The following is a 27,207-nucleotide window of genomic DNA, read 5'->3' on the forward strand; positions in this document are numbered from 1 at the left end:
TAAGCTCAGCTGACCACCTTCAAAAAGAACCGGTACTGACCTTACCTTGCCGCCCCGCAGCTTTAGATTCAAATTCCGAGCCTGCCACCACCCTACCTCCTGTGGGATTGTGATAGATACACAACCCTGCTATGGCTAAAACATTTCAGCACGATCTGAGCAGAATCCTTCATTGACCATATCTCATACACAGTTGCAGGGGTAGCCAATCTTAAGATTGCCAGCCTCTGTTGGACCACAACTCCCATCCCCAGCTGCAATTACAACTTTAGCCATCCAGCTGTTGGATGGCCAACTTCCATCATCCCCAACCACAGTGGCCAATAGTCAGGAATGATGTGAGTTGGAGTCCCGCATCTTCAGGAAGGCTGAAGTTGTGCAGCCCTTTAAGACTAGCTTGGTGCTATAGTAGATTAATCCAACAGTGTTCTTGGAGGACTGAGCTGGCTGTTCATCTTATTCCAAGGCACGAGTCTTTTCCTCTGGAAATGTACATCGAATGGTGTGAACTGGGAAAGTCACAGCCTCTCATTTTCCCCATTACAAGTTGCACAGAGTAGCAGAGTCAAACAAGTTTATTTAAACATTCAAAACAGCAGCAGGAGCATGGCTAACTTGGGGTGCACAAACCCAGATTTATTCCTTGAAGTGATGCCCAAAGAAAGCAAGAAAAAACACAAAAGGTTCTGTGGGCAACAATTTTTCTCCCCTCAACTACTGAAAGAGCAAGAAGCAGCAAGAGATGCAGCTGCCAATAGCACTGTGCTTGTGATCTGCTGTGCACCATTAACTGCAGCTGTTCTCCAAGGTCCTTGGTGCACAGCTTCTGTTATTACTGGCCTGTGTTGAGAAGCTGTCTCACCTAACCCTGAGTCAGCAGCTCTAAGGCAGAGGTTCCTAACCTTGGGTGCCCACCCGTGGTTGGTCCACAACTCCTATCAACCCCAGCAACAATGAGTTTGGCCACTGTGGCTGGGGATCATGGGAGTTGGCCCAACAGCTGGGCCTAATGGTTGGGAAACCCTCTTCTAAGGCAATGAAGGGGACTCGGCTAGGGATGTGCATGGAACCAGGCGGGGGTGGCTTGAAGGGGTGGGGGAGGGTACACTTACCCCTCCTGCCACTTTCCCCCCGCGTGCACATGCATGTTGCGATCGTGCGCAAGCTCGTCTGATGTGCACACGTGCCCGGTACTTCCGGCCAAGGAAGAAGGGGCGGCAAGGAGGTATGCTGCCACCCTGAGGGATTTTACCCAACTCCAGTGCTGGCGGGGGGAAAGTGGGAGGAGGGATAAGTGCACCCTTCCCCATCCTTAAAGTCCTAGCCCTCACCCCCGCTGAATGTTCCAACCGGCCAGTGTTTTAACCTGTTCAGAGGCCTGTAAAAGGGCCTCCGAACAGGTTCGTGCACATCCTTAGGCTCGGCTGGAGATTTGTTTGCTCCAGTTTAGTGGCTAACTTAAGACTAGCTCTGAACAGCTAGGTTAAACACTACTCCATAAAAGAAAATTTCCTGTCGGCAGAAAACTAGCACATCAAGAACATTAGGATATTTGTCTTCTCAGCAAGATCTAATTTTCCGGGTGGAGAGATTCTGTTTGCCATGTAGAAGAATGCTGGGTTCTATCTGAATAAAGTTAGTCTTTACTAAATACCATTGGAATTAGTGTTAAGTCCTCTTAATTTCGATGGGACAGTCCTCACGTTCTTTAGATACAACTCACATTCTCACTCACACACACACCTGCTAGCCTACGGTGGGAGAACCCCACCTCATCAGATATATATGAGAACAAGACCTAAGAGCACTGCTGATCAGGGCTAGGTATGCATAGCAAACGTTCTTGAACATGCAGGTCTCCTTCCTGTAAGGACTCATGTCTTGTAATAGCTGTGCCCATCTAAGTTGTTGCTGCCTCCCTACAGGAGAGGAAGCTCAACTTACAAGCACCTTCTTGACAGGTCCATGAAAAAAGCCATGCATTGAGCATGTAACAAAACAGATACTTATACCAAGGTTAAAACAACACACTCAAATTTTGGCGACTCAAGGGTGCATCCAGCATAAGGGCAGCAAGACCTGCCAGGCTCTTTGGTAAGGGATAAAAGCAGCTTTTAAGATTCCTAAATAACATTTTGAAGCCCAGACACTCCAAACGAAGCCCAGTGTACAAAAGTTAAGGCAAAGCAGAGATTAGTCTTGAGATTCTAACTTCCAGCTGCCACTCCGTTAAACCCAACCACTTGTGCTGCTACCTAAAACATCTAAGCAGACACCAGCAGAGGCTTGCAGTTTTCTCCTTGTGGCAAGCACGCTAGCAATAACACATACTTGACAAGTGTTGCTGTAATAATCTTTTCAGCCACTAAACCCAGCAATTAGGAAGCTGTGCATCTCAGAGGTCTATCTGAACTTTCTGAAGGCTTTAAGAGGAAGAGTAAACTATATAAAACATATAAATAAACAAACAAGGAACCAGAGAGGTGGTAGTGGGTCTGGAAGGTGGATTTCGTAGCTGGCCCTGTATTCAGGCTGGTCCCGGTGACAATTTTCACACCTCTTCAGAAAAGGGCAACGTAATCCTGCAATGGGTCTCATTTCAAGAGTTTTAATTCTTTCAGTAGTTTCTGTGCAGCCGTGTTCTTTGGTTCAATTTTCAAGAGGCTGTTGACATCTGCTATGCTGGATTTGTAGTCCTGGGAGGGAGTGGGGGGTTAACAAAAAAGTTTAGTTGAATTAAGGGGTTGAAAGGTGTAGGCTAGAGATGCACAACTTTGGCCTTCCAGCTGTTGATGGACTACAGCTCTCAGCATCCCCATCCCTAGCCATGGTGGCCAATAATCAGGGATGATGGGAGTTGTAAGCCAACATCTACAGAAAGGCCAAAGTTGAGTAGCCCTGTTCTAGGCTAATACAAATTCTTCTATTATTGACTTGCTCCTTAGAAAACAAAGCTCATGAAAATCTGGAAGAAGGTCAGACACCCCCCTGCCCCCACTAAAGAGAATTAGTGGCATATCCCTGGTTGAAGATAGTTTAAGTTCTAATTTACTTGCAGAAAAGAACAGAGGGTTGAAAGCACAGAAGGATAAAAGTGAAATGTATCCTCTTCCGGCTTCTTCCTATCACTGCTCTAGAGAACAGTCTAGTTGAAAGGAACAATCGAAGAGGTGGTACACTGGTAAGAATCCTTGGAATGGTCAGAAAAGAGGAAGGGGAGCTCTGCCGTTGCCCTAACCTGATTCCACAAGCAGGAATAAACCCTTGTTCAGATGTGGATTCCCTGGGTGGCCTTGACCCAAGTTGCTATTCTTTCAAGCTGAGTTTTCTATCTGTAAAAGAGGTGCCCCACCTCATATGGCTGTGAGACGTATGAGGTAGGGCACTTTTCTTTTACAGATTGAAAACTCAGATTGAAATAACAGTAAAGCATGGATAGCAAAGTTCTCTGTACAGTAAAAACCTTTGTCTAAGACCATGATACCCATACCCCAGAATGATCTAAAATTCCAGGCAGTTCCTTACCTTGAGCTCTTTGTATGCTTGTGCTCGTCTGTAAAACGCCTTGACATTCTTAGGGTCTAATTTAAGGGCTTCTGAGCAATCCTGAATGGCTTCCTTGTACTGCTTCAGATTCAAGTAGCAAAGAGCTCTGGAATGTAGAGTTACCTATAAATACCTTTGGAAACAACTGGCTACAGCAACCATGTATTTGGAAGTCTTCAATGCATCTAATAAAAGATGGGGGTAGTAGGATAACATAGACACCTTTAAAAACCTTGTTCTGAAATGCATGGTTTCCCCCCCAGTATTGTTTGCAACACATGTACTGGTGTGATGTCAAACAATGCTAGAGTCCAAATTTCTAGTCCAACCCACTGTTCCCTTTAAGGCAAGAGCATGTGCATGCGCTCATACATTTTTTGATGTCTGCTCAGTTAATTTTAGATCCCGCTCAAGTTGAATCAGGACGGCCCCACTCTGAATGCATGTGCGCATACAGTGCCTTATTATGCAAAAAGTGAAAATTGCACTTCAAGAATTTATCCCACAATCCTTACTATCTGAAGGATCACCGTAGCCACTGGTAATCTTGTTCAGCACCCTGCCCCCCGCATCGACTTCTGAGATTTCAGCAGACTTTCAAGCATATCTTCAAAACTTTAGGAGTTAAAGTTTTGGGTTTTTAAAAAATGGAAGTGCCCAACAGCACAATCTGAGTCCTACAAAATAGCAACATACACCAAGTCTGCATACTATGATGAGAACCCACGCCACCCCCACTCCGAATTTTATTCCACATTAGGCATGGGCCATAAATCAGAAACTCAAAATGGGGTACATAACAGAAACTCTCTGTTTTAAGAATTATTTCAGTGGGCAAGAGGCAAGTCAAATTGGTATTCATTACAGTAATCACAATGGCAATTGCCAACATGAAACTTATATCCATTACCTAGCAAAAAGCATGTACAGGCTGCACTTGAATGAAATGCAAACACTTGTCTTCTCCCAAAAAAGATGGTTTAAAATGTGCAAATCAAAAACAGGAGGATCTTCTCAATTGCAGCACCCATGCCATGGAATGAACTCCCCCAAGAGAAGTGTGATTGACCCCCTCATTGCCTGCTTTTAAGTGGGCACAAGACAGTTGTTTCAAACTGGTATTTTGTTGTAGTTAGGCCTCTTAGAATGGATGTTTTTAATGGCTTCTGCTGGCTTTTCTGTTCTGATGATCTGTGCCTTTATTACATTGTTCTGCTATACAGGCAAACCTTGTTATACGCAGACTCCATATCTGCAGTTTTGTGTATTCGCTGGTATCTAATTGACACCTGATTTCACTATTTGTGGATACAAAAGGGTTAAAACCGCGTATCTGCAGTTCCTAGTCGGCCAGAAGTGTTTGTGCAGGTCATTCCTGGCCACCATTTTGTCAGGAAGAGCCATTTTGTGGCTCATTTCTTTTTTTAAAGCATTTTCCCCTCACATTTTCATGGGGGGGGGAGGAATTCAGGGTGGGGGGTGGGGCTGCATTCCTGAACAGCTGGACACTTGCAGAGCATTGTAGGGGACTTTCCCCTGCGGTCTTGCCGCTTTTCCAGCTTCCAGGAACCTAACCCCTGGTGGCGCGGTGGTAAAACTGCCGCCCTGTAACCAGAAGGTTACAAGTTCGATCCTGACCAGGGGCTCAAGGTTGACTCAGCCTTCCATCCTTCCGAGGTCGGTAAAATGAGTACCCAGAATGTTGGGGGCAATATGCTAAATCATTGTAAACCGCTTAGAGAGCTTCCAGCTATAGAGCGGTATAATAAATGTAAGTGCTATTGCTATTGCTATCCATAGAGTCAATGCCTTGGGATACAGTTTCAACATCCGCGGTCCCTCCCCCACCCCAATACTGAGGAATGCCTGTACATTTTTCAAACAAATATATCCTCCAATAGACAACACTGTCACTTGATGTACTTTCAGGGCGGGGGCGGGAGGAGAGAGGGAGATTACTTGAGAATTACCTGTTAGTGTAAGTTGTACATTCCAGTTTATGGAGTTTTAAGCTCTCCGTGTACTTTTCAATTGCTTTCTTATAGTCACCCTTCTTTACACAGTCATTTCCTTCTTGTTTCAAGACATTTGGTTGCTCAGTTGTGGCAGCTGCAGGCACTGGAATTCGTATTCAAGAAAAACAGCGCTAGGTAAAAATGAAAGCAGCCGATCGCACACTTGTTACTACAGCAGGCCATGCAAAGAATGAAAATCCAGTCCAGAATGCTTTGGGTGGAATTATAATAAGGTCAGTCCTTGATGTTACAAAAGTGAGAACCACTGATTGTTCAGAAGAGCTTAGAAACTCACATTTAAGAGCTATTCAGCAATGTGATGCTAGCACAACAGCCAATGGGGCTAGTTCAGCTGTTACACGGAACCTTGGTTAAAGCCTGGTTCCTTGAACCTCAGGAGCACAAGGTCCCTATTCCCACGCCTACTTGAGCATTTATTTCTGATTTATGTTAAAATAAACTAAAATTCATTATGATGTCTTTATCAAATCATCTTGGTTTATTCTTAAGAACATAAGAAAAGGCCTGCTGGATTAGGCTAAAGGCCCATCTAATCCACCATCATGCCTCACACAGTGGCCAACCAGGTGCATCTGGGAAGCCCATAAGTGGGCAAAAGAGGGAAACTGTCCCCTCCTGTTGATATTCCCTACAACCTGGTGTTCAGGGGCATACCCCCTGATACAATGGCTCATAGCCACTGATAGCACTATCTTCCATGAATTTGTTCTGCATGATGTTTGAACCAGCCCAAAATATTTGTGTTATGTAGTAGCATCAGAGAACCCCAGCAAGTTATTGGGTCAAATGCCAGAGAAGGAGAAATTGGGATGTAATACCAGCTCCATGGAGATTACAATCTGAACAAAAGAATTGGACAGAAGGAAGCATTTTGCTTGGAGTCAGGAAGTATATAAATAAAATAGATAATTTTTCTCACATTAGGTTTCGGAAAACTGGGATATACACCCCCAAATTAAGTAGCACTTGATTAGGCTAGCTGAATGCAGCCAAGAGTCACACATGGTAGCCCACCAAGGTCTTAGAAGACCACCCATGTTTTGCTACCTGCTTGAGCCTGGAAAAACAGGGGAGCTTGTTAAGCATCTGGCAGGCTGCTTCTTTGCTGAGCTACGTTTGGTTTATTAGTCACACATTATGCAGGCTTGTCTTTGGCCTAGTTTACACAAATCATGAGCAAGTTGGACAAACTGTATCTGGACTGCAGCTCTTTAGATTGCTGGTGGAGGATTGCATAATTGACAGAGAAATTCTATGCATGCTTACTCAGAAGTAAGAGCAACTGAGCTCTATGGGACTTACTCCTAAAGTATGCAAAGGATTGCACTATAAATGCGAAACAAATGAAACAAATGTCAAGGAAAGGAATCCTAACAGTCTTCTCAATATTAAAATTTTGTATATGCAAGGAGGTTTGTAAACACACACATGGTCTTCAACAAAAGGAGATCTATAAATGCAAACAAACAAACAGATGAAAGATCATTCTTCAAATCTCCCATCTGAAGTGGTACAGTCTTGAGAAAAGAGTTACCAACTCAGGTTATGTTTGTGTGATCTAGGCTATAAATGTAACTTGCATTAAGCATCAGCAGAATTATGTGCTTAAGGCTGTAATCTTGTGCATATTTACTAAGAAATCACCAATTAAGTCTGCTGGACCTATTTTCTAGTAGACATATTTAGAAACAGGCTGCATATCCCCCTACCCCTGTTTTTGAAGATCTTTCTTCAAAGGATTTGCCTTCTTTCACACAGGGAGCCCGAGGCCAAAATAAGAGTTTAATCAAGTTCTTTGGGTTGCTTTTCAGCATTATATTATGTCACTATACGTTAAAAACCCTCATGATTATTCAGTAGTGTCACATGTATTACAGCAAGCAAATACTCTAACATTCATTCTTTTTCCCCTGGTAATTTGTCACCAATGACATAACTACCATTTTTCCTGTTAACTTCCAATGACATAATAATCTCCACAGAGTATCCCAGAATGCACTTGGTGGCTCCTCAGAGAACACAAGGCAAATCAGAGTGGAAATCAGTGTGGAACTAAATTGTTGTATGGTACCATTTTGAAAGGTTCGGTGTGTCTCATAAAAGTAACATGTTTCTAAAGTGATAAAATTATAGCGGAGATACATTCATATTATAGGGGACATTGTATTTTCCTTCATAAGGACTGGTAATAATAATGTGACTTATCTGAAAGAGACCTCTTTCTCTAAATGGTGTTCCGATTATGCAGACAAGGCTCTAGTGCTTTGTCCCTATCCCTTTGGCAGCAGAAACACTCACCTTGCTTTGTTACAGATGCAGCATCATTTGATTTGTTTTTTGGAGTTGCTTCTTGGCTTCCTAGAGGAGACTCCCACCTTCTCTGAGCAGAAACGGGAACAGCTGGGATTGGTGGTAGTTTCTGGCGCCACTGAAGGCCATGCGCATCTAATAAGACTTTAGTCATTCTGAAAAGACAAAATCTATTATTTTAAAATCACCATTTTCCCACAAGGCTACCCTACCCCCAACCCAGGAATAGGCAACTAACTGATGTGCTGAATGTTTGTTTCTTGGGGCACATCCAGAGGATGGTTTTCTGAACATCTGGTGGAATGTAGATGCAGAATGTGACTTGAGAAAGTGACCATGTTGCTATATATGTTGCTCTGATTCCCAACGGCTTTGTGAATCAAAAGGGACCACCAAGGGCTAAAACATTCTCTTTGATTGGACTCAGTGGTCCCTCTAATCCCCCCCCCCATTTCTATGTGGAATGAGTCTTGTTCTGGGTGGCAGTATCAAGGCAGTGTGCGCACACCTGCATTCAGAATGGGGCCTGAGTGGGATCTAATATGAACCGAGCGGACATCCAAAAACTTGTGAGCGCTGCATGTGCGCACACCCTAGAGAACAGGACTTTGACTGGAAGATTTGGAAGTGCTAAAACAGAAATCTGAAGGGTCCTTTCACAGCGTACAATGTAGTGATGTAGTTCCCAGTCTTCAATGGGTTTATCTGAATTCTGTTGTCTACTGGGAGGAGAGCTGGTTTTGTGGTAGAAAGTATGAATTGGCCCTTGGTTGCAACCAGGGTCTGGGAAAGTACATGTGAACACTGTAAGATATTCTCTTAGGGGATGGGGCCGCTCTGGAAAGAACATCTGCATGCTTGTATGTAGAAGGTTCCAAGTTCCCTCCCTGGCATCCCCAAGATAGGGCTGAGAGAGACTCCTGCATGCCACTTTGGAGAAGCCGCTGCCAGTCTGTGTAGACAATACTAAGTTAGATGAACCAATGGTCTGATTTGGTATATGGTAACTTCCTATGTTCCTAGGCACAACTGATGTAGTGCTTAATCCACAGCCTACTACTACAGATGGGCTGATCAGTCAATCTATATATTTATTTCTCCTAGGCGTCCCCGTTGCTAATCCCACGTGTGGCAGCTCTCATGAGAGCAGCTGCCTGAGAGACAGTGATGGGACGGGAGACAAGGGATGAGAGACAATGGCAGTGGGCTGGCCTGGCCCTGGGCCGGAGGAGGTGGCGGTGGGCCGCCCTGGCCCTGGGCTGGAGAAGGTTGCAGTGGGCCGGCTTGGCTCGGCCGCCAGGAGGAGGAGGCGGCGGTGGTGGCTCAGCCACCAGCAGCGGTGGGCTGACCTGTCCCGGCCACCCGCCGGGAGGAAGTGGCAGGCCAGCCTGGCCATCAACTGGAAGGAGGTGGCGGGCCAGCTTTCTGGCCAGCCTGCAAGCCATAAAGCGTGGTGTGGGGGGAGAAGAGGGCTGGCCTGCTGGCCCGTGAGAAAGCGTAGGGAGGGGGGCAGGGGGGGGGAGCAGCGGTGGTGGCAGGGCCAGCCAGAGGCGCAGATGCTCTGTGCTCGGCCCAACTAGTTGCTCAATAATGTTCTTGATTGTTGTGCGTCTGAAAATAGTGCTTTATAATGTATCCTTTGTTCCTGACTTGAGGCAAGCTCATTATTTTGCAGTGATGGACAGAAGCTCTGCAACTGAAAGCTGAACATGCTGACTACTTGACCCCAGATAAGATATTTGAACTTGTATTACAGCCAGATGAACTAACAAGATGATAGAGTGAAATATAAATCCATGAATTTCAGATATGTACTAGCTGATGCACCTGTATCCAAATTAATGCATATCACACACACACACACACACACACACACACACACACACACACACACAACCACCTGTCAGTGCCAAATTTTAAAGCCTTTAAGCAAACATTGTGTGTTTAATAAATGCTACCAAGAGAAAGAGTACATGCATAGGCATGGGAACTACAGAAATAGGAGTTGTGAATTTCTGTTCAATTCCCTGTTTCTGAAGACAGACTGAATAGTAATACTGGCTGACATATTGCACAATAGGAAAGTTAAAGTGTGCCGTTGAGTCGGTGTTGACTCCTGGCGACCACAGAGCCCTGTGGTCACCTTTGGTAGAATACAGGAGGGGTTTACAGTACATCATCCTAATAAAGTTGTGGGCATGCAAGCTGCAGAATTGAAAAAATTGCAGTTATTTCCAGTGGGCTTACTCTTATGTAGCATCAGCTGCATTTTTTGCGATTATGCAACCTGTGTGCCAACAACGTTACTAGGCTAACATACTGTTGTGCAGTATGTCCTTCACTTTTTTTTTTGTAAAATAATGTACAGTAAAGTCAACTGTTCACATAGATTACACTTAAATACAGAAAGAGAGAGGGAGGCAAGTTCATAGTAACTCCGGTCTTGGTTATCACTTAACATTAGCGTACTAAATATATGAAGACCTTGGTCAGCACCAACCTATTTTAAGAAAAGAGTTGACTAGAGAAGAGAAGCAACCTCTTCTTACAGTCAGTGGAATAAGTAAGTAACAACTGAGGTCTGACCTGTTCTGTTGGATCAGGTCTATCTAGTCCAGCACTATCTCAATTCTGAATAGTCCAATGCCCCTGAGAAGCTCACGTGTACGACATGCTGGAAACAGCCAGCTCTTGCTTGTCTCCAGCATCCAGTAATCAGAGATATACTGTCCACGAAGCTCTATTCCTAGACTTAGTTTTCAGGCATGTCAGCAAGATTCACACTGATTTTCATGGAGGAGAACTGCATCTTAAGTTATCAAGTCTAAGGTAGCTGCTCTGGGCCGTTTACAACTCAGTATCCAGAAGAACAAGACAAATATCTCATCTAAATAGGCCAAGAGTGACCTTGAAAGTAGTCCCAAAATTTCACCAAATCCATTTACATTAACAAATCAAAACCTTACCTGTTGACTCCATCATGCGCAGCCTGTACAGTGCAATCAACCTGTAATACAGTTTTGTAATCCACATAGGCTAATTGGTATCTTTCGAGAGCTTCATAGGCTGCTGCCCGCCTTAACAGGGGCTTGATTCCAAAAGGGACCAGATCCAGGGCACTAGATCGGCAGAAAAGGAGGCAAAAGAAATCCACTGAATCACTCAAGTCAAGTAACAGAACCTGCAAGTGTTCAAACTCAGTTAAAGGGAGTGGGGTCATGTACAAAAGCACGTACTTATCCAAACGTCCTTGTTTGAAGCACCTTCCTTATGAGGAAAGGCTAGAACATCTGGGGCTCTTCAGTTTGGAAAAGAGGCAACTAAGGCGAGACATGATTGGTGTGTATAAAATTATGCATGGAATAGAGAGAGAGTGGACAGAGAGAAATTTTTCTCCCTAACATAACACTAGAAGCTAGTGTTCATGCCATGAAACTGAAGGTTGGGAAATTTAATTGATCTATGGAATTCTTTGCCATTGGATGTGGTGATGGCCACTAGCTTGGATGGCTTTAAAAGGGGCTTAGACAAATTCATGGAGGACAGGTCTATCAATGGTTACTAGTCTGGTGGCTATGGGTCACCTACAGCCTAAGAGCCTCTAAATACTAGTTGCAGGGGAGCAACAGCAGGAGGGCATGCCCTCACCTCTTGCCTGTGGGTTCCCCAGAGGCATCTGGTGGGCCACTGTGTGAAACAGGATGCTGGACTAGATAGGCCATGCACCTGAACCAGCAGGCTCTTCTTATGTTCTTAAACTAACTGAATGGTCTGGATTGTTCCTGGGCTAACTGGATAAAATGCACCACATTAAATTCCAGTAGAGTGGCAGTCACTGGTTTAATATAAAGTTCCTCTAAAGTACCATTTCCAATATATGTGTGTGTGTTTATTTAATGGCTGTGCTTGTCTAATTCCAGGAGAAAAATTCCACTTTCACTTTCTCTTGCTTAATTTTACTAAAGCAATAATCAAAGTCATTCCAGATTATACTGGCATTATAAGAATGTGTCCAGAATTGAAGTCACTGTCTGTCTGTCTGTCTATCTCTTTAAGACGTACCCACGGCTAATCCCATGTGTGGCAGATCTTGCGAGAGTTCACGAGCAGCTGCCGATTAGCCACAGTTACGAGAGAGGGCAGGCGGCGGCTAGGAGAACGAAATGGGGCTGAAATGGGGGAGACAGGGAGAACTAGGGGCGCAGATGGTCTGCACCAGGTCAGCTAGTATACTGTATATGGGCTTCTAGCAAGCATATAAAGAAAAACCAAGGTTGTTACAAAGCAAAGGTGACATTGCTGAAGACTGAAAGCCAATTCACTTGTTACCTCTGGATGCCTTTTCTCAGAAGAACAGTTCTCTAGTCATGCAATTCATCAGCTCAAGGCTATGATGACAATTGCAGTCACTCATGAGTCAGAACCTTGGCAACTGTAGCCGCTACTGCAGCAGAAAACCACAGAGCTGCAAACTCACACCCTGAACTGTTCTAACAAGGCACCACACACCCATGAGTAAATAACCATAGGAAGGCACTGTGACTGGTTACATCCAGAACTAATTAATGAAAACCCAATTTAGATGAATTACAGACCTTACTGATATACTGAGACATAATTTTTAATCTACAACAAAGACAGCTACTGCATCAGAGACCATCCGGAATTAATGGCATAGAGATACATACTGGAAGATCCAAGATGAAGTATACTAACTGGGCAGAAGAGGAAGCTTTTAAAGTGGTCACTTTCTCATACTTAGTAGGGAACTATTAATCAACCTATGGAATTCTCTGCCACAAGATGTGGCGACAGCCAACAGTCTGGATGGCTTTAAGAGGGTTTTAGATAAATTCATGGAGGAGAAGTCTATCAATGGCTACTAGTCTGAGGGCTATAGGCCACCTTCAGCCTCAGAGGCAAGATGCCTCTAAATACCAGTTGCAGGGGAGTAACATTAGGAGAGAGGACATGCCCTCACCTCTTGCCTGTGGGCTTTCCAGAGGCATCTGGTGGGCCACTGTGTGAAGCAGGATGCTGGAGTAGATGGGCTTTGGGCCTGATCCAGCAGGGCTGTTCTTATGTTAGGGGTGTGAGCAGCTGTCCTTATTCATCCCAGCCTAGCATCCCTCAGTTGTTGGCATTGCCCTTCTCTTTCTTTTCAGACTGTGAGGCCCTTTGAGACCAAGAACCATTTTCTTATTCCTCTTGCTGTGGAAACTGCTTTGAGGACATATTTAAAGAAAAGCAGTATATTGATTGTAAATATAGTAACAGTTAATTTCATGTATTGAAATAGGGTGCCCTACATTCTTGTTCTATTAAATTGTACAATTTATGGTTACAATTTATGAATGGAATTTTTAAAAAACAAAAACAAACATAAACCAGTTGTAAAAATCAACGTAACCCAGGGCTGGTTCACACATTCATATCCTTCACTTGATCACAGCTGAAAGCGAGGATTTGTAGAGTCTGAATGAACCATCACAGATTCATAACCACAGAATGGCCATTCACCAAACTCCGCGTCAACTCAACACACCGTTCTTTTCAATAGAGGAAGTTCACACTGCAGCTCAGAGCCCTGTCTGTGGCTGCTCATGTGGGAACCTGTTCTGGCAGTCCCTTCCCTAACTCTCCCTACAGAAAGGGATAGCTAAAAAAAAAAGACTGAGATGCTGGCTCACGCCATGCCTTTTCCTTGTGTCCTGGGAAGGAGAGAGTCCCAGCATGTTAAACTCATGACCACAGCTCCTCACCAGAGGGAAGGGATCATGCTACTACTGCTTGCCAGGATAGGTATACTTCCTCTTCCAGTGTCAAGTCTTAAATATGGGGCTCCTTGGAGAAAGAGCGGGATATAAATGTAAAATAATAATAAAAAATCATTTATCTATCAATGGCGGTGGAAATCCCACCTCCCCAACTCATCATTCAGTCCCCCTCACCCCACTTTTGCAGTGCTCAGATGCCGTGGCCATCTGAAAAAGTGACTGCTGTAAGCGTGACGGTGGGCACCTCTGTGATTGGCAGTCCAACCATGGAAGCACCCGCCTTCTCACTTATGGCAATTGCCTCTTCCGTTGTCCAGAGTAACTGTGAGTGCGGTTGGCGGGGGGAGTGAGGGGGACTGAATGATGCATTGGGGGCGGGACTTTCATTCCCCCTTTTGACAGCTGTACACGAGGTTGCTGGTTCGGATCTTCGCTGGTACTATATAAGGGCAGCAGTGATATAGGAAGATGCTGAAAGGCATCATCTCGTACTGCGTGGGAGGAGGCAATGGGAAACCCCTCCTGTAGTCTACCAAAGACAACCACAGGGCTCTGTGGGCGCCAGGAGTCGACACTGACTCGACGGCACACTTTACCTTTACATGAGTACAGCTTTTTCTACATACTAGCCGACCCCTCAAAGAACATCTGTGCGGTATTTGGGACTGGCGTTTCCTGGCCGCCCAGGCTGATCCTTCCACCACCACCACCCCTCATGGTTTCTGGCCGGCTTTAAAACCAGCCCTTCCCCTCCTGGGCCATCTCCTCTTCCTGGTGGCCCAGCCACCTCCTCACCCTGCCTCCACTGCAGCTGGGCCCGAAATCGCCACTGCTGGGTCCACTGCCTCCCCATCGTGTCTGGGTCCGCTGCTTCCCTCATGTGGCTCCTTCCCAATTGGGCCCCAATTTATCCATCCTTGCTCCCGTCTTTGCCGGGAACTCTTGCAGCATGTTGCGAGAGTTCCACCCCAAAGACATGCATCTCCAAGGTGGGTGGCTAAGAGAAAAAAATAGATAGATAGATAGATAGATAGAAAGTAGGCTGAACAGGGCTAATTCTTTCTAGCCTTCTACGGCTGTGAAGACCAATGCAGGAGGGACCCCTTCTAGGTTCTAAAGAGGTAAATGTGGCCTCTTTATTTATTTAAAATATTTATACCCTGCTCCTCCAGTATACTACTGCTCAGGGTGGCTAAGAGAAATAATTATATAGAAGATAGAAGAAGATAGGATCTATTAAGCCTCCTTTAAGAGGCTTAAACATGTAGCTAGTCTCCAAAATGCATTGACTCATCAAGTGCATACACATGTTCAACCCAGCCTGTTATTCTCCATGTCTCTGGATAACAGTTACTTACACAGAACAATCCTGAATGCAGAGACTACAGTTCCCATCCTTCAAATAGCAGGCAGCACGATTGGAATAAAGAACGCTCTTGTCTTCAGGATTCACATCCCCTATGCGCAAAGGCAAACAGAGAGCAAGTCAGAGGTCTCATTGTGTAGCAACCATCTTCAACGTTAGCAAAGTACATTGGAATTTAGAGCTGTGGGCTTTTAGGGATGTGCCTAAGCCCGGTTTAGAGAACCGGGTGGCTCGAAGTTCGAAGGCAGCAGGAGGTGGGACTTTAAGGGATGGTGCACTTACCCCTCCCTCTGCTTTCCACCTGCCGGGCCCATCGCAAACACCTACGTGCCCGCCCACGCACCAGCTACTTCCAGCTGAAGAGCAAACGGGGTGGCAGGGAAGTATGCTGCTGCCACGTAGGACTTGAGGAAAACCGGAGGGAGGGGTAAGTGCACCATCCCCTGCCCTTAAAGTGCAACCCCCCCCGCCACCATCAAGGCACCCAGTGTAGTTCCATGCACATCCCTAATGCCTTGTCCTCCATGAGGTGCTTCTTACCATTTACCAAGAGCTTCAAAGACCAGTAATTACAATGAGGGGTTGAAGTCACAATTGGAAGGAGGAGGAGAAAATCAGTAGGGTGACTTCTGACTGACGTCACTAAATCAGTGTTCAAATTATTATTATTATTATTTTTACATTTATATCCCGCTCTTCCTCCAAGGAGCCCAGAGCGGTGTACTACATACTTGAGTTTCTCTTTCACAACAACCCTGTGAAGTAGGTTAGGCTGAGAGAGAAGTGACTGACCCAGAGTCACCCAGCTAGTTTTATGGCTGAATGGGGATTTGAACTCGGGTCTCCCGGTCCTAGTCCAGCACTCTAACCACCACACCAAGTAGCAGGTCTCCTCTTTATATACCATCAAGATACTATGCATGTTCATCCTGTCCCCACAGACATCTCTTTTTCAAGCATCCGATTGTTAGGGATGTCCCTAAGTTGGATCCGATTTTTTAGTGCACTACTTTTGCACAGTCCTGCATTTTCATCTCACACTCTTCTTTATTTGCTACATTTTTATCTCATCCTTCCCCCAAGGAGCTCAAAGCAGGTACAGTTTCCACCCCATAACTCTACAAAGTAAGTTAGGTCTGAGAGAGACTGCCACAAAACTATACTCAATGAACTTTTTCGTTTGGTGGGATTTGAACCCAGATGATCACAATCCACTATCACACCATGGCTCCAGATTTTCTGGATGCTCCTGTAAGCATAGCCCTCTTCAAATACTAAAGTATTACTGAAGACACTGTACCTACCTACAGCATCTCAAATGGGGCCAGAAGTCCCACCTGGCTGAATCACTAACCCCCACAGCCTGCCACTCAAGGATACAGTGGCATTCACCTGGAGAGGCGAGTGCTGCTTCCATGATTGGAAGGCTCTTCTCAATCAGCCCTCTTCAGACAAACACTGCTGTATCCCTGAGTGACAGGATGGGGGCGTGACTTCCAGCCGCATTTGAGATGCTGTACCACCTAATGGCACAGTGGGGAAATGACTTGATTAGCAAGCCAGAGGTTGCTGGTTCAAATCCCTGCTGGTGTGTTTCCCAGACTATGGGAAACACCTATATTGGGCAGCAGCGATATAGGAAGACGCTGAAAGGCATAATCTCATACTGCATGGGAGGAGGCAATGGTAAACCCCTCCTGTGTTCTACCAAAGACAACCACAGGGCTCTGTTGTCGCCAGGAGTTGACACCGACTCAATGGCACACTTTACCTTTATGTGGATACAGCATCTTTAATTTTAACGTCTGAAGCGGGCTCATGTCTAACAGCTAGCTCACTCTGCTCTTAGCCGGTTTCTTTGCAACTGGGTATCAATAGTAAAGAATAAAACAAAGGCACTGTCCATCAAGAATGCTGTGCAATTTTAGTTATATTCCACTTTAAAATGCATGAAAGCAGGGATCCAATTGCAGCTGATGTCGATTTTAAAGTGGAACATTGCGAAAGACAAAGCAAAACAGCAGCCTTTCTTCTCGATGGGTAGTGCATGCCCAAACTAGTGAGGAAAAGCCTCCAATCTCTACAAACTTACCTATCCTGTCTAGGAACTAGCTGTAAATGTGTATAAATCATTTCTCAGCTTTTCTGCCCCACAGAATAGGCATCCCTAGTTCAGCAAGGCCAGACAGAACAAATATTCCGTGTTGTTCAAAAACAGACCGCTCCCTCATGCTACTCTCCACACGGAGCATGGCTTTGTTTCATTCCTTACTGGACGTTCGAGAGACCCTTCCCTGTGTTCTTCGTTTCAGAATATTATGCCCTTCTTTAAGAATTCCTCTGTCTCTGAAGTTAAAGAAAACCAGAAGGCTGAAAAGCATGCCACAGGGCTGGGAGGTGGGGTTGCAGCAAGGCCAATTTAAGCCAGAATGCTGTTAAATGAGTTTCTGCCTCATCTTCAATCCATGATGAAGGGAGAGAAAAGAAACTGAAAGCAGTTAAGTGACTTTCAGCCCCTCACATTAAAGCCCAGCAGCTGAGAGCAGGACGAAACGAAACAGAAAGTGCTTCAGCCAGTTACCCAAGTCCTGGCTCCTAGACCTCCCTCTGTTTTCTGCTAGTGGTAACCAAAACTCATGCATTGTGACACAGTCAACTGCTGCAGCAGACACCCTGCTGACATAACAAGTCTAAACCTGTAGAGATGCTTTCAGAGGCTCCCAGTAACTTTAAGCCTGGGAAATGACGAAGTCCTAAACAACTTCCACTTCTATGTGCATTGCAATCTGCCACATTTGGTGCATGTGGGCTGGCAATTCTGGGAATATGTAGCGGGACAAAGAATGCTTTTCCATATTAATCCAGAGGACCATCAAGCAACTCTGCCCTACCGAAGCTGGTAAAAGCCCAGAGCACTCAAAACCAGCTAATGGGATGGAGCTTTTATATTCTGCCATCAGGTACTATTTTAAAACCTATTCTGGGTACCCCACTGCATGGAGTCTTAAGGGTATCTTGTGAGCTGTGCACAGATGTTTTAGGATCCTCGGGCTGAGATCTGACCCTACGCAACACAAATGGTTCTTTACCAATATGGCAGAATTTGGAAAGGACCAGAACAAGTGCAAGGCTCTGTATATATACTGGGCCTCAACTGGGAAACCCTGAGTTAAAATATAATAGGTGAACAGATACCAAAGTTCCATCTTGTTCCTCACTATCTACCACAGCAGATCAACATTTCTCATGGTCTTGAGGTCCTTTAACTGAAGCTGCTAGGAATTAAACCTATATACATACAAACATATTTGCTACCCATGAGCCACTGGTATTCATGAACCATTGGTATTCTAATCCAAGCCCCAACCCACTGTCAAAGCCACTTTTTCTCAGCCTCAGTTTACCACCTGTAAAATGGATGTAGTACCTTCACAGGGGTGTTATGAGAACGGGCACCCTAAAGACCAGTAAGTGACTTCAGAAATGTACAAGTACTTCTAACCTGTAAACAAATTGCGGGGGGGGGGGAGGAATATAGCAGTAGGAAATAACAAGCTTGGGGTGGGCGGGGGAAGCAAGCAGTTTTTGCAATACAGCATTCAAGGGAGACTGTAGTTTTATTTCCAAATACACCACCCATAGGAGATGCTGAACCCAACAACCCTATAGGAGCCATTTGTGGCAGGTGAGAAATTAATAGGAGATCGGCTTTGAACCGAAGCAGATCGGGGATGGGTTAGATCCTGGAGGACAAGCATTTAACTTGCTTTCACACAGACCAACCAAACCCGTAGGGATACTGTGGCGGTTTTACTGTAACCGAGCCGCCGAGGTACCTGTCCTGGATTCCCACCAAGGACCTCTTCCCTTCTCCTGCCCCATTCCCCGGATCCTCCTGAGGCCTTGCTGGGGGCTCTCCCCTCGCCCGCCTGTACCTGTGGCTTCCAGCAACTGCAGGGCCCGGCCGTAGAGGGTGGCCGCTTGGCTGTACTGCCCGTTGCGGAACTGGTTGTTCCCGGCCTGTCGCAGCTCCGAAACGCGCGGCGCAGGAGCCATGAGGCCGGCGAGAGGGCCCAGAAGAGCCGGCCCGGCGTCTAGCAGCAAAGAAGAGGAGGGGGAGGAGGAGGAGGAGGAGGTTTCCTTCCGTACTCGATGAAGCAAAGGGCGGGCGCAGTCTGGCTGGCGCTCCTCCTCTTTCCTCCAGGGGCGCCTGTGCAGTGCACAAGTTGCAATGCCGGTGCCGAGCGGGGTGCCGGCTCTGCGCTGTGGCGCGAGGCTGTGCGTCATTCCTCGGAAGGAATTCCAATTGAGGCCAATAGGGCCTAGATCCAAGTAAGACGCATATCTGCTTGGAAGTCAGAACGCTACTGTCTTGGAAGACGAATACGCAGAATATTTATACACCGCTTTTCAACCAAAGTTCTCAAAAAGAAACGTAAGATATAGACAACAGCGACAGCCACTGGAGGAATGCTGTGTGTGTGCCAGGGATAGATGGGGTCAATTGCTCTCCTCCCCCTACTAAATAAAGAGGTACCACTTGAAGAAGGTGCCTCTTTGCTCAGTTAGCAGGGGACTTACTTGGAAGTAAGGAGTCAGGATCAACATGTGCAGGATGGAGTCTTAAGCTTGGAGTCCTTTGCATGCGGACTCAGGAACAAGTCCCACTGTGTTCAATGCGGCTTACTCATGCCTGGTGTGTTTAGGATCACAGTGTTTTTGTCACAGTGTTGGTTTACTCATACATCACCATTTTGCATGGACATAAGCGGCCTTGCATGCACTTCTGGGCAGAAAGCAGAGTTTAATGAACGAAACCATAAATTAAATTAACCTTACTTCCTAGTAAACAAATAGAGGATATGCAAGGCTACAGCCCTAATATAAGCACATGCTAAAGGACAGTGCTCAGCCTCAACCTACAGGAGAAAGTCCCGTATTGGAATCCACAAACTTTTATTCCCTGACTTCCAACAAGTTTGGCTAAAACATGCTTTCCTGCCTGTAGCCCTCTAAAAGCAGCAGTTGGGGGTGGGGGGCAGTAAAAAAGATTAAAGGCCCATGCTTCCTCTGAAATGTATGCCACAATAAATCTTAAATCTGCCACAAAGCTCATTAATGCCAGCTAACTACTGAGAGCAGTCCTGATGATTTTAATTACTTGATATTGTGAAAAATATTGGGTGGGGGTGGGGTTCTCCCAGAAATAAAGTCATGAAGCTCCATTCACACATTATGTTCATATCATGTGCAACCTGTGTATAGTGCATGCATATACATATCTGAACACTGGTATTGTTATTCACACATTATGTTCAATGCAGGTACAGTAGTAGACTTCCTATATGTACTCTATATTTCAGGAGGTCTGTATCCAAGCTCATTTTAAAAAGGAACACATATACAGTCCATTCACAGAAAAACAGGTACGTGTATACAGACTAGGGATGTGTACGGAACCGGGCGTGGGAGGTTCGAAGGTGGGAGGGGTTCTGTTTTAAGGGCAGGGGAAGGTGCACTTACCCCTCCCCCCACTCTCCCTCCACTGGTGCTCTGTGTTTTAAACATCCACCTGGGTTGGCAGTGTGCCTCCCTACCACCCCGTTGCCCACTTTACTGGAAGTAGGTGGAAGTATCTGACCGCACCTATTTGCACGGGTGTGCATGCACACCACACACATGCAGCCATAACATGCCCACGCACGCACACACAGGCATGTTGGATACTTCCGCCTACTTCCGGTAAAGGTGGCAATGGGGTGGCAGAGAGGTATGCTGCTGCCCCGGTGGACTTTTAAATCATGGAGTGCCAGCATGGGGAAAGTGGAGGGAGGGATAAGGGCACCCTCCTCCACCCTTAAAGCAGAAATCCCCCTGCCTTTGAACCGGTGGAACTGCCTGCTATTTGAACAGGTTTGGAGGCCCATAAAGGGTCTCCAAACCGATTCCATGCACATCCCTATTACAGACACCTATACCACATACAGCATAGTGTCTGAACAGCTATTATGAACACACCCATTTTGAAAGAGCTGCACTGACTGCCGAATTGTTTCTGGATTCAATTCAAGGTGCCGGTTATCATCTTTGAAACCCTTAACGGTTTGGGGGCCTGGATACATAAAGGATACATAATTACCCTGGATACATAATTACCCTGTTGCAGAGTAATTACTTATCCTCTATAAGTACTTTAACAAGAAGCCCACTTTAACTGAGTAACAAGGGTTTGATATTTTTTACTAACTAAACATAGACTAAGAAAACAATAAATGGACTAACAGTCTCTTATGCAGAGAGAGAGAACCTCTCAGTTTGGATTCAAGTCAGCAAGGGAGGAGCAGACAAACTGACTTCATCCCCAAGCCAGTCCATAGAGACAATCACATAGAGAAGCACGCCCCATATACAAAGAACTGAGACCATGTCTATGGCAAATTACCAACACTCCCAAATGTAACTGCCTGCTTGACAAGATCACCCGAGGGCCGGGAGCTCTACTCCTCCATGTCTTGACAGTGAGGGATATGGACTTGTGCATGTGGGACAGGGCCTTTTCATTCATTGCCTCCCGGCTTTGGAATGCCCTCCCAATGGACATCGGTGCCTCAGTTTCTCTCACTACCTTGAAGAGGCAGGTCAAGACCTGGCTATTTAATCAGGCCTTAGTCCTTTAAGGGATGCTGTTTCTGCCACTGGTGTGGCTTTTGTGAGCCTTTATGGATTTATTAGCTGTGTGTAGTGTTTTTAATATTACAGCCATGATCATTGCTTCTAATATTCATGCTGTAAGGCCACCCCACCCCCAGCTGAGATGTTTTAGGAAAGGTGGCATATAAAATGTAACACAATCAAAATAAATAGGACAAGAGTTATCAACCCAGTGAATGAAGGCTCTTTTGTTGTTTCTGGGAAAGAGGTGGGGCAAGGGGGGACTGAGAAGCCAGAGATGTCAGACAGCGCCCGGAACTACCGGCAAGGTCTACGAAACCACGTGGGTCGCAGAGAGCGTCTCTCCTCTCCGCCTTTTGTTGGTTTCAGGCGGGTGCCCGCCGGATAGGAGGCTGAGAGGCGGAAGTGTCCCTGGGAGGGGGGCGGGTGGAGAGCCTCTGTCGGAGCGCGGAGGAAGCACTGATGGAGCGGCAGGGACGGGCTGGCTGATTGAGCGCGCCCGCCTGCCTGCACCTATCCTGGACCTCACGCCCGCCGTCTGTCGGCCGCCGCCGCCGCCGCCGCCATGGAGACCGTGCAGCTGCGCCACCCACGCCGGTGAGAGGCAGGAGCTGCGGGCATGGGGGTGGCAGAAGCGCTCGTAGGGGAGGCAGAAGGGAAGGGAAGGTGCCTGGTGACTGGGAGGCAGCGTGCTGGTGCACCGCTCTTATCTGAGGCCTGCTTCTGCTCCCTCCCGGATAGCAGACCACGCTTCTCCGTGTCCTCGCCCTGCTTGCACTGACCGTCAGGGTTTCCGGGCACGCTCTGGGGTTGACTAAAGCAGCTTGTGCTGTGCAAATAAATAAAATAAACCTCAGACTGGTTGGTTGGGGATCATTCTCTTCTTGGAACCCTCTGTTCTGGAAGTTCCATGTCTGAACTTGGACAGAGTTCTTGCTATCTAGAGAGCAGAAACGGGACGGGAGTCGATCCCTTCCTTTCGTGATGCTTTCTGTCCTGCTGGAGCTGCTCACCTGCCATATCGGATGGGAAAAGGTGGCCATTTGTACTGAAGCATGAGGAGTATTGTTCTGGTGGTAGCCTCTGTTCTGCTTGGTGTAGGATGCTCAGCAGACTGAAGTCTTTTTAAACTCCAGACCCACCTTTAATCCCAGCCTGAAACGGTCCTGAGAGCAGTTTTTAAAAATTTGTTGTATACTTGTGCATAGCCTACCCTGCACTCTTTCTCTTGCATATGTGTTCTGTTTCTTGAAGTCTGAATAGAAATAAAAAGCTGATGGCACCATTAGTACAAGCCACCTGAAAGAAGAATATCTGTCACACTCAGTTTAAAGTGTATGAAGGTCTATATTTGTCCAGTATTGTCTACCATACAAGATCTTAGAAGTCTTTCTCAGTTACCTGAGATCAGTACTGACCCACCAGATGCAGACCAATGGTGTAGACCAGGGGTTCTCAAACTTGAGTCCCCAGATGTTGTTGGACTACAATTCCCATTATCCTCAGCCACATTGTGATGAGAATTGTAGTCCAACATCAGCTGGGGACCCAAGCTTGAGAACCTCTGGTGTAGTTAGCAGTGCAGTTTTGTAAAATAACATTCTCTTTGCGTGTTTAATGGAGGCTGCTTCTCTGTGGGAAGTAGTATATGAGCAGTGTGCCTTGTATGACAGTCGCCCATGTACACAATTCAGAAGTGCTTGATATAGACATGGCTAGGAAGTGCTGGTCTCTATTTGCAAATACTTATTTCTCATTTGTAAGCATGATAACCAGAAGTCAACCAGGAAGTCTGGCGTCTCAGAAATGTTTCATGGGAAGTTCTTGTCAAATACCAAAGAGAGACGGCCTCTGAAAAGTGCAAATGTAGTATGTAGCATGCATATAACACTGTTCAAACTGCTTAACATATCCCAAATTGCAGAGTCAGTTTACTGAAATAGAAGATACGACGTGGCTGATGCTTAGTTTTTGACTGTAAAACAGAATTGAAACTAAGGTTAAGCACATATTGTAGACCAACCATTTTTGTACATCGCCCTCTCACTTGTTTGGCACCCAATATCAGATGTCTGAAGTCCTTCAACATCATGTGCCCAGAGCTGTGCTAGCTGATGAGCCTAGCTGATCTGATCAAGAAAAAGCTCCAATACTGTCTTCTATTCTCTGTGTAAGGTAGAAGAAAGTTGTCTTTGCAGAAAACCAGAATATAGGTCCGTGGAAGTCAAACTAAAGATTGAGGGGTAAATGTGCTCCTGTATTTCTCATAGGGAGCCACCTAATGGCACAGCGGGAAATGACTTACCTAGCAAGCCAGAGATTGCTGGTTTGAAACCCCGCTGGTATGTTTCCCAGACTATGGGAAGCACCTATATTGGGCAGCAGCAATATAGGAAGATGCTGAAAGGCATCATCTCATACTACATGGGAGATGGCAATAGTAAACCCCTCCTGTATTCTACCAAAGAAAACCACAGGGCTCTGTGGTCATTAGGAGTCGACACCAACTCAAGGCACACTTTACCTTTAAAAAAAAATTCCCATAGGACTTATTTCAGGTGAAGAACAGGTCTCTGAGCTTCATCACAGGATTCGTGAGCAGTCAGTCTGGGAACACAGTATTCATACCATATGTTATTTTTTGGTTTCGTGTTGGGGATTTTAGGGAAGTTAGGATATATAAAACCAGGTAATTGAGAGGGAACAAACTACTCAACACTTACTTAAAAAAATTGTTTCTAAAAAAAGGCATGAGCCTGTCAACCTGTATTTTATTTATAAACTCTTTTTGAACAGGGCTTGGCAAATCTCAGGTGCCAGGGAGCCATGGCACCTAGAAATTGAACTGTGACACCTAGAGTAGGATATTCAGAAGTAGAGCTATTTCTAAAAAAATATTTTTGTCCCAGCAGGTTTTAAGCAGGTTACTTGTAAAGGGGGTAAAGAGAAGCCCATTGACACCCCTCCCCCACAACGACTGCCACTAAATCTGGTAATGTTGTCATGTGTCTGGCTCCTAGATCCAAATAAACTTTAAGACATCTTCTAGAGTGCACAATTTTATTGCTTACAGTAACATTTGAATTAGTTGATGACTGAGGTAGTAGTACTTTTAAACTTCATTAAATTGTAGTTTCTCCAAGCTTTCTTTCAAGGGTGGATTTGCATTTGCCTGTGGTCTTTGCATGACTCCCCCCACACCCCACTTTCATGCTTTCCAAACATAGACACACAAACTGATTATGCCTGATAATGTGCTTAGTGGCCGATTTTCAGGGATGTGCTGGTATTAAGTGTGAAATATTTCTTTGGATGTGTGTGTGTATGTATGGTGGGGAAGTGAATGTAAGAAGAGCCTTGTTGGATCAAGCCTATCTAGTCCAGCACCCTGTTTCACACAGTAGTCCATCAGATGCCTTGGAAACTTGTTCTTGGCACACAATCAGAAGATGAAGGCAAGCCCCTTCTGCTGCTACTCCTCTGCCACTGGTATTTGGAGGCATCCTACCCCTGAACTTGGAGGTAGCCTATAGCCATCAAGAGGACTAGTCACCACTGATACTGCTGTGCCTGTAGAAAAGAAAATGCAAACTAATTGTGAATCCATCCTTAGTCAGTAGAAAAGGAATTGCTGATGGTACAGGTTGTGTTATCAGTGCTGAAATGTTTTCTCTTAATTTGACCCAGTGTAACAACATGATCTTAGTATTAGAGTCTGTTTACTCAATATTTGGGACACATACGATTAACTAAACACGCATATCTTGGCTGAGAGGACCAGTTACAATTTGGAATTTCTGAGGAAAAAACTTTTTTGGTCAGTTTGCTAATTGCCTGTCATTACACTGCAAGTTACTAACTGAACTTAAGGAAATCCAGGCTCTTGAATAGTTCACTGAGTTTCTGTTGGTTAGAATGCTATCAGTGACATGCAGCTGGGATGTGTGTGTGTGTTTTTAATGAACATCTGCATGATGAGCAGAAGAGGCTGTTTCCTTTGTGTTGTGAAGTAGATAGCATTTTGTGGGGTAGATAGCTCGGTTCTCTCCCCAACTGGTACTGATTTGATATGTAGCTTGCTTATATGTTGCAGTACAGGTGTTTTTTGCAATGATACTAGCTCTCATTTTTTGCTTTGATAGAATAACTGAGAGTTTATCTTCTACTTTTATTCTGATGCAAACTTGCCAAGATTCAGGTGATGGTGCTAAAATAGCTGGCCATATATGTTGAATGGAAGTGTAACAATTTTAAGTCAGTAGGGATGTTGGCCAATTATTTGGGCCATCAAATATTTTGTGGAGCCACAGGGGTGTGTGTGTGTAATGCTGGCATACATACATACACCCCCACACCCCCACACACACCCGTGTATGCACTATCCTAGGAACAAATATTTTTATTTCCCTTCGTTTAACTTTTTTAAAATTAGAATTTATCGGTTCCTATGTGTGCTTGTATAATCAAGGCTGCACAACTTTGGCGCTTCTACAGATGTTGGAATACAACCCCAATCATCCCTGACTATTGGCCACTGTGGCTGAACAATTCTTCTAAACTAAGATGTTTAAATATTTGACTAGTTAGTTGTCTGTGTTTTTGTTGTTTTGACCTAGATGGTTAATCCTACTTCTAAGTATAATCCAGAAATTATATTTTGAAGTGAAGTTGGCTCCTAAAATACTTATTAGTATGAATTTCCAAGTGCTGCCCTGTTTTTTCTTAGTGGGATGTATTTGAGACATTAACCTCATTCAGACGTTATACCCGCATACACTGTCCTGAGTGGGTAGTAAGTCCTACCTCCCCATCACGTCGATTATCTCCCTAACTCCCCCTTAGCATGCTTACAGCATTTGTATGAAGAGGCAAACATTGTAAGCATAATGATGGACGCTTCCGTGAGCAAGAGATGCAGGCGCTTAAATCTCTCGCTCACAGAAGTGCCTGCCATCACGCAGGCAGTGTTTGCCTCTTCAGACAAACTGTGTAAGCATGAGTGGGGTGGGAAGGGCAGATTATTGACACCATGGGGATATGGGACTTGGGTTCCCACTCTGGGTGGTGTACATGGGTACACCATCCTTTTCAGCGAATGTCTGAAGAGGTCTATTGTCCCCTAATGTCTTTTTTTTTGTTACCTGGAAATGACAACCTGAGCTTTCCTGCTGGCTTCTCTTTCAAATGAGAACAAGTCCTGTGGTCTTAATGCTTATCTCCGAAGCTACTTCCTAGTTCTGGTATTTCGCCACTTCCTGGGTTTGAGTCTTAGTACTGTTTCCTCATTTTAGTAAGTCATTGTGTGTTTCTGCTGCTGATTCTTTTATCATATGTTCATATTCAGTAGAGAAAGCAGCATGTGTTTTGTTTTGAACTGTCACAGAGCTCTTTGTTCATGCTACTAATTGTGCATGGAACATAGGAAGCTGTCATATACTGAGTCAGACCATTGGTCTATCTAGTTCAGTATTGTCTTCACAGACTGCCAGCGGCTTATCCA

General features: G+C 45.4%; 2 protein-coding genes across 6 annotated transcripts in view; one reads left to right on the forward strand and one right to left on the reverse strand.

The window, feature by feature from the left end:
- Positions 1–560: 560 nt before the first annotated feature.
- Positions 561–19,337, reverse strand: TOMM34 (translocase of outer mitochondrial membrane 34). 2 transcript variants are annotated; one of them, XM_053243429.1, is made up of 7 exons: positions 18,971–19,337; positions 15,028–15,127; positions 10,859–11,011; positions 7,881–8,047; positions 5,517–5,664; positions 3,526–3,652; positions 561–2,696 (listed from the first exon to the last, which is right to left on the reverse strand). In XM_053243429.1, exons 1-7 carry the CDS (start codon positions 19,320–19,322, stop codon positions 2,595–2,597), a joined length of 1,149 nt encoding a protein of 382 aa, XP_053099404.1. In that variant the 5' UTR covers positions 19,323–19,337; the 3' UTR covers positions 561–2,594. The 2 variants fall into 2 exon arrangements, with proteins under 2 accessions (XP_053099404.1, XP_053099403.1); XM_053243428.1 differs by having other exon boundaries at positions 18,872–19,337.
- STK4 (serine/threonine kinase 4) overlaps positions 17,747–27,207 on the forward strand; it is a 111,498-nt gene continuing 102,037 nt past the window's right edge. Inside the window, exons 1-2 of one of the 4 annotated variants that reach the window (XM_053243425.1) lie at positions 17,747–17,995; positions 20,399–20,461. In XM_053243425.1, coding sequence (XP_053099400.1) covers positions 17,970–17,995; positions 20,399–20,461 — 89 coding nt within the window. In that variant the 5' untranslated portion in view covers positions 17,747–17,969. Of the gene's footprint in view, positions 17,996–20,398; positions 20,462–22,083; positions 22,305–27,207 lie in introns of those variants that run through there. The other 3 variants (XM_053243421.1, XM_053243423.1, XM_053243422.1) reach the window with 3 other exon arrangements.

Source organism: Hemicordylus capensis, chromosome 4 (genome assembly GCF_027244095.1).
Source record: "Hemicordylus capensis ecotype Gifberg chromosome 4, rHemCap1.1.pri, whole genome shotgun sequence".
NCBI lineage: Eukaryota > Metazoa > Chordata > Lepidosauria > Squamata > Cordylidae > Hemicordylus > Hemicordylus capensis.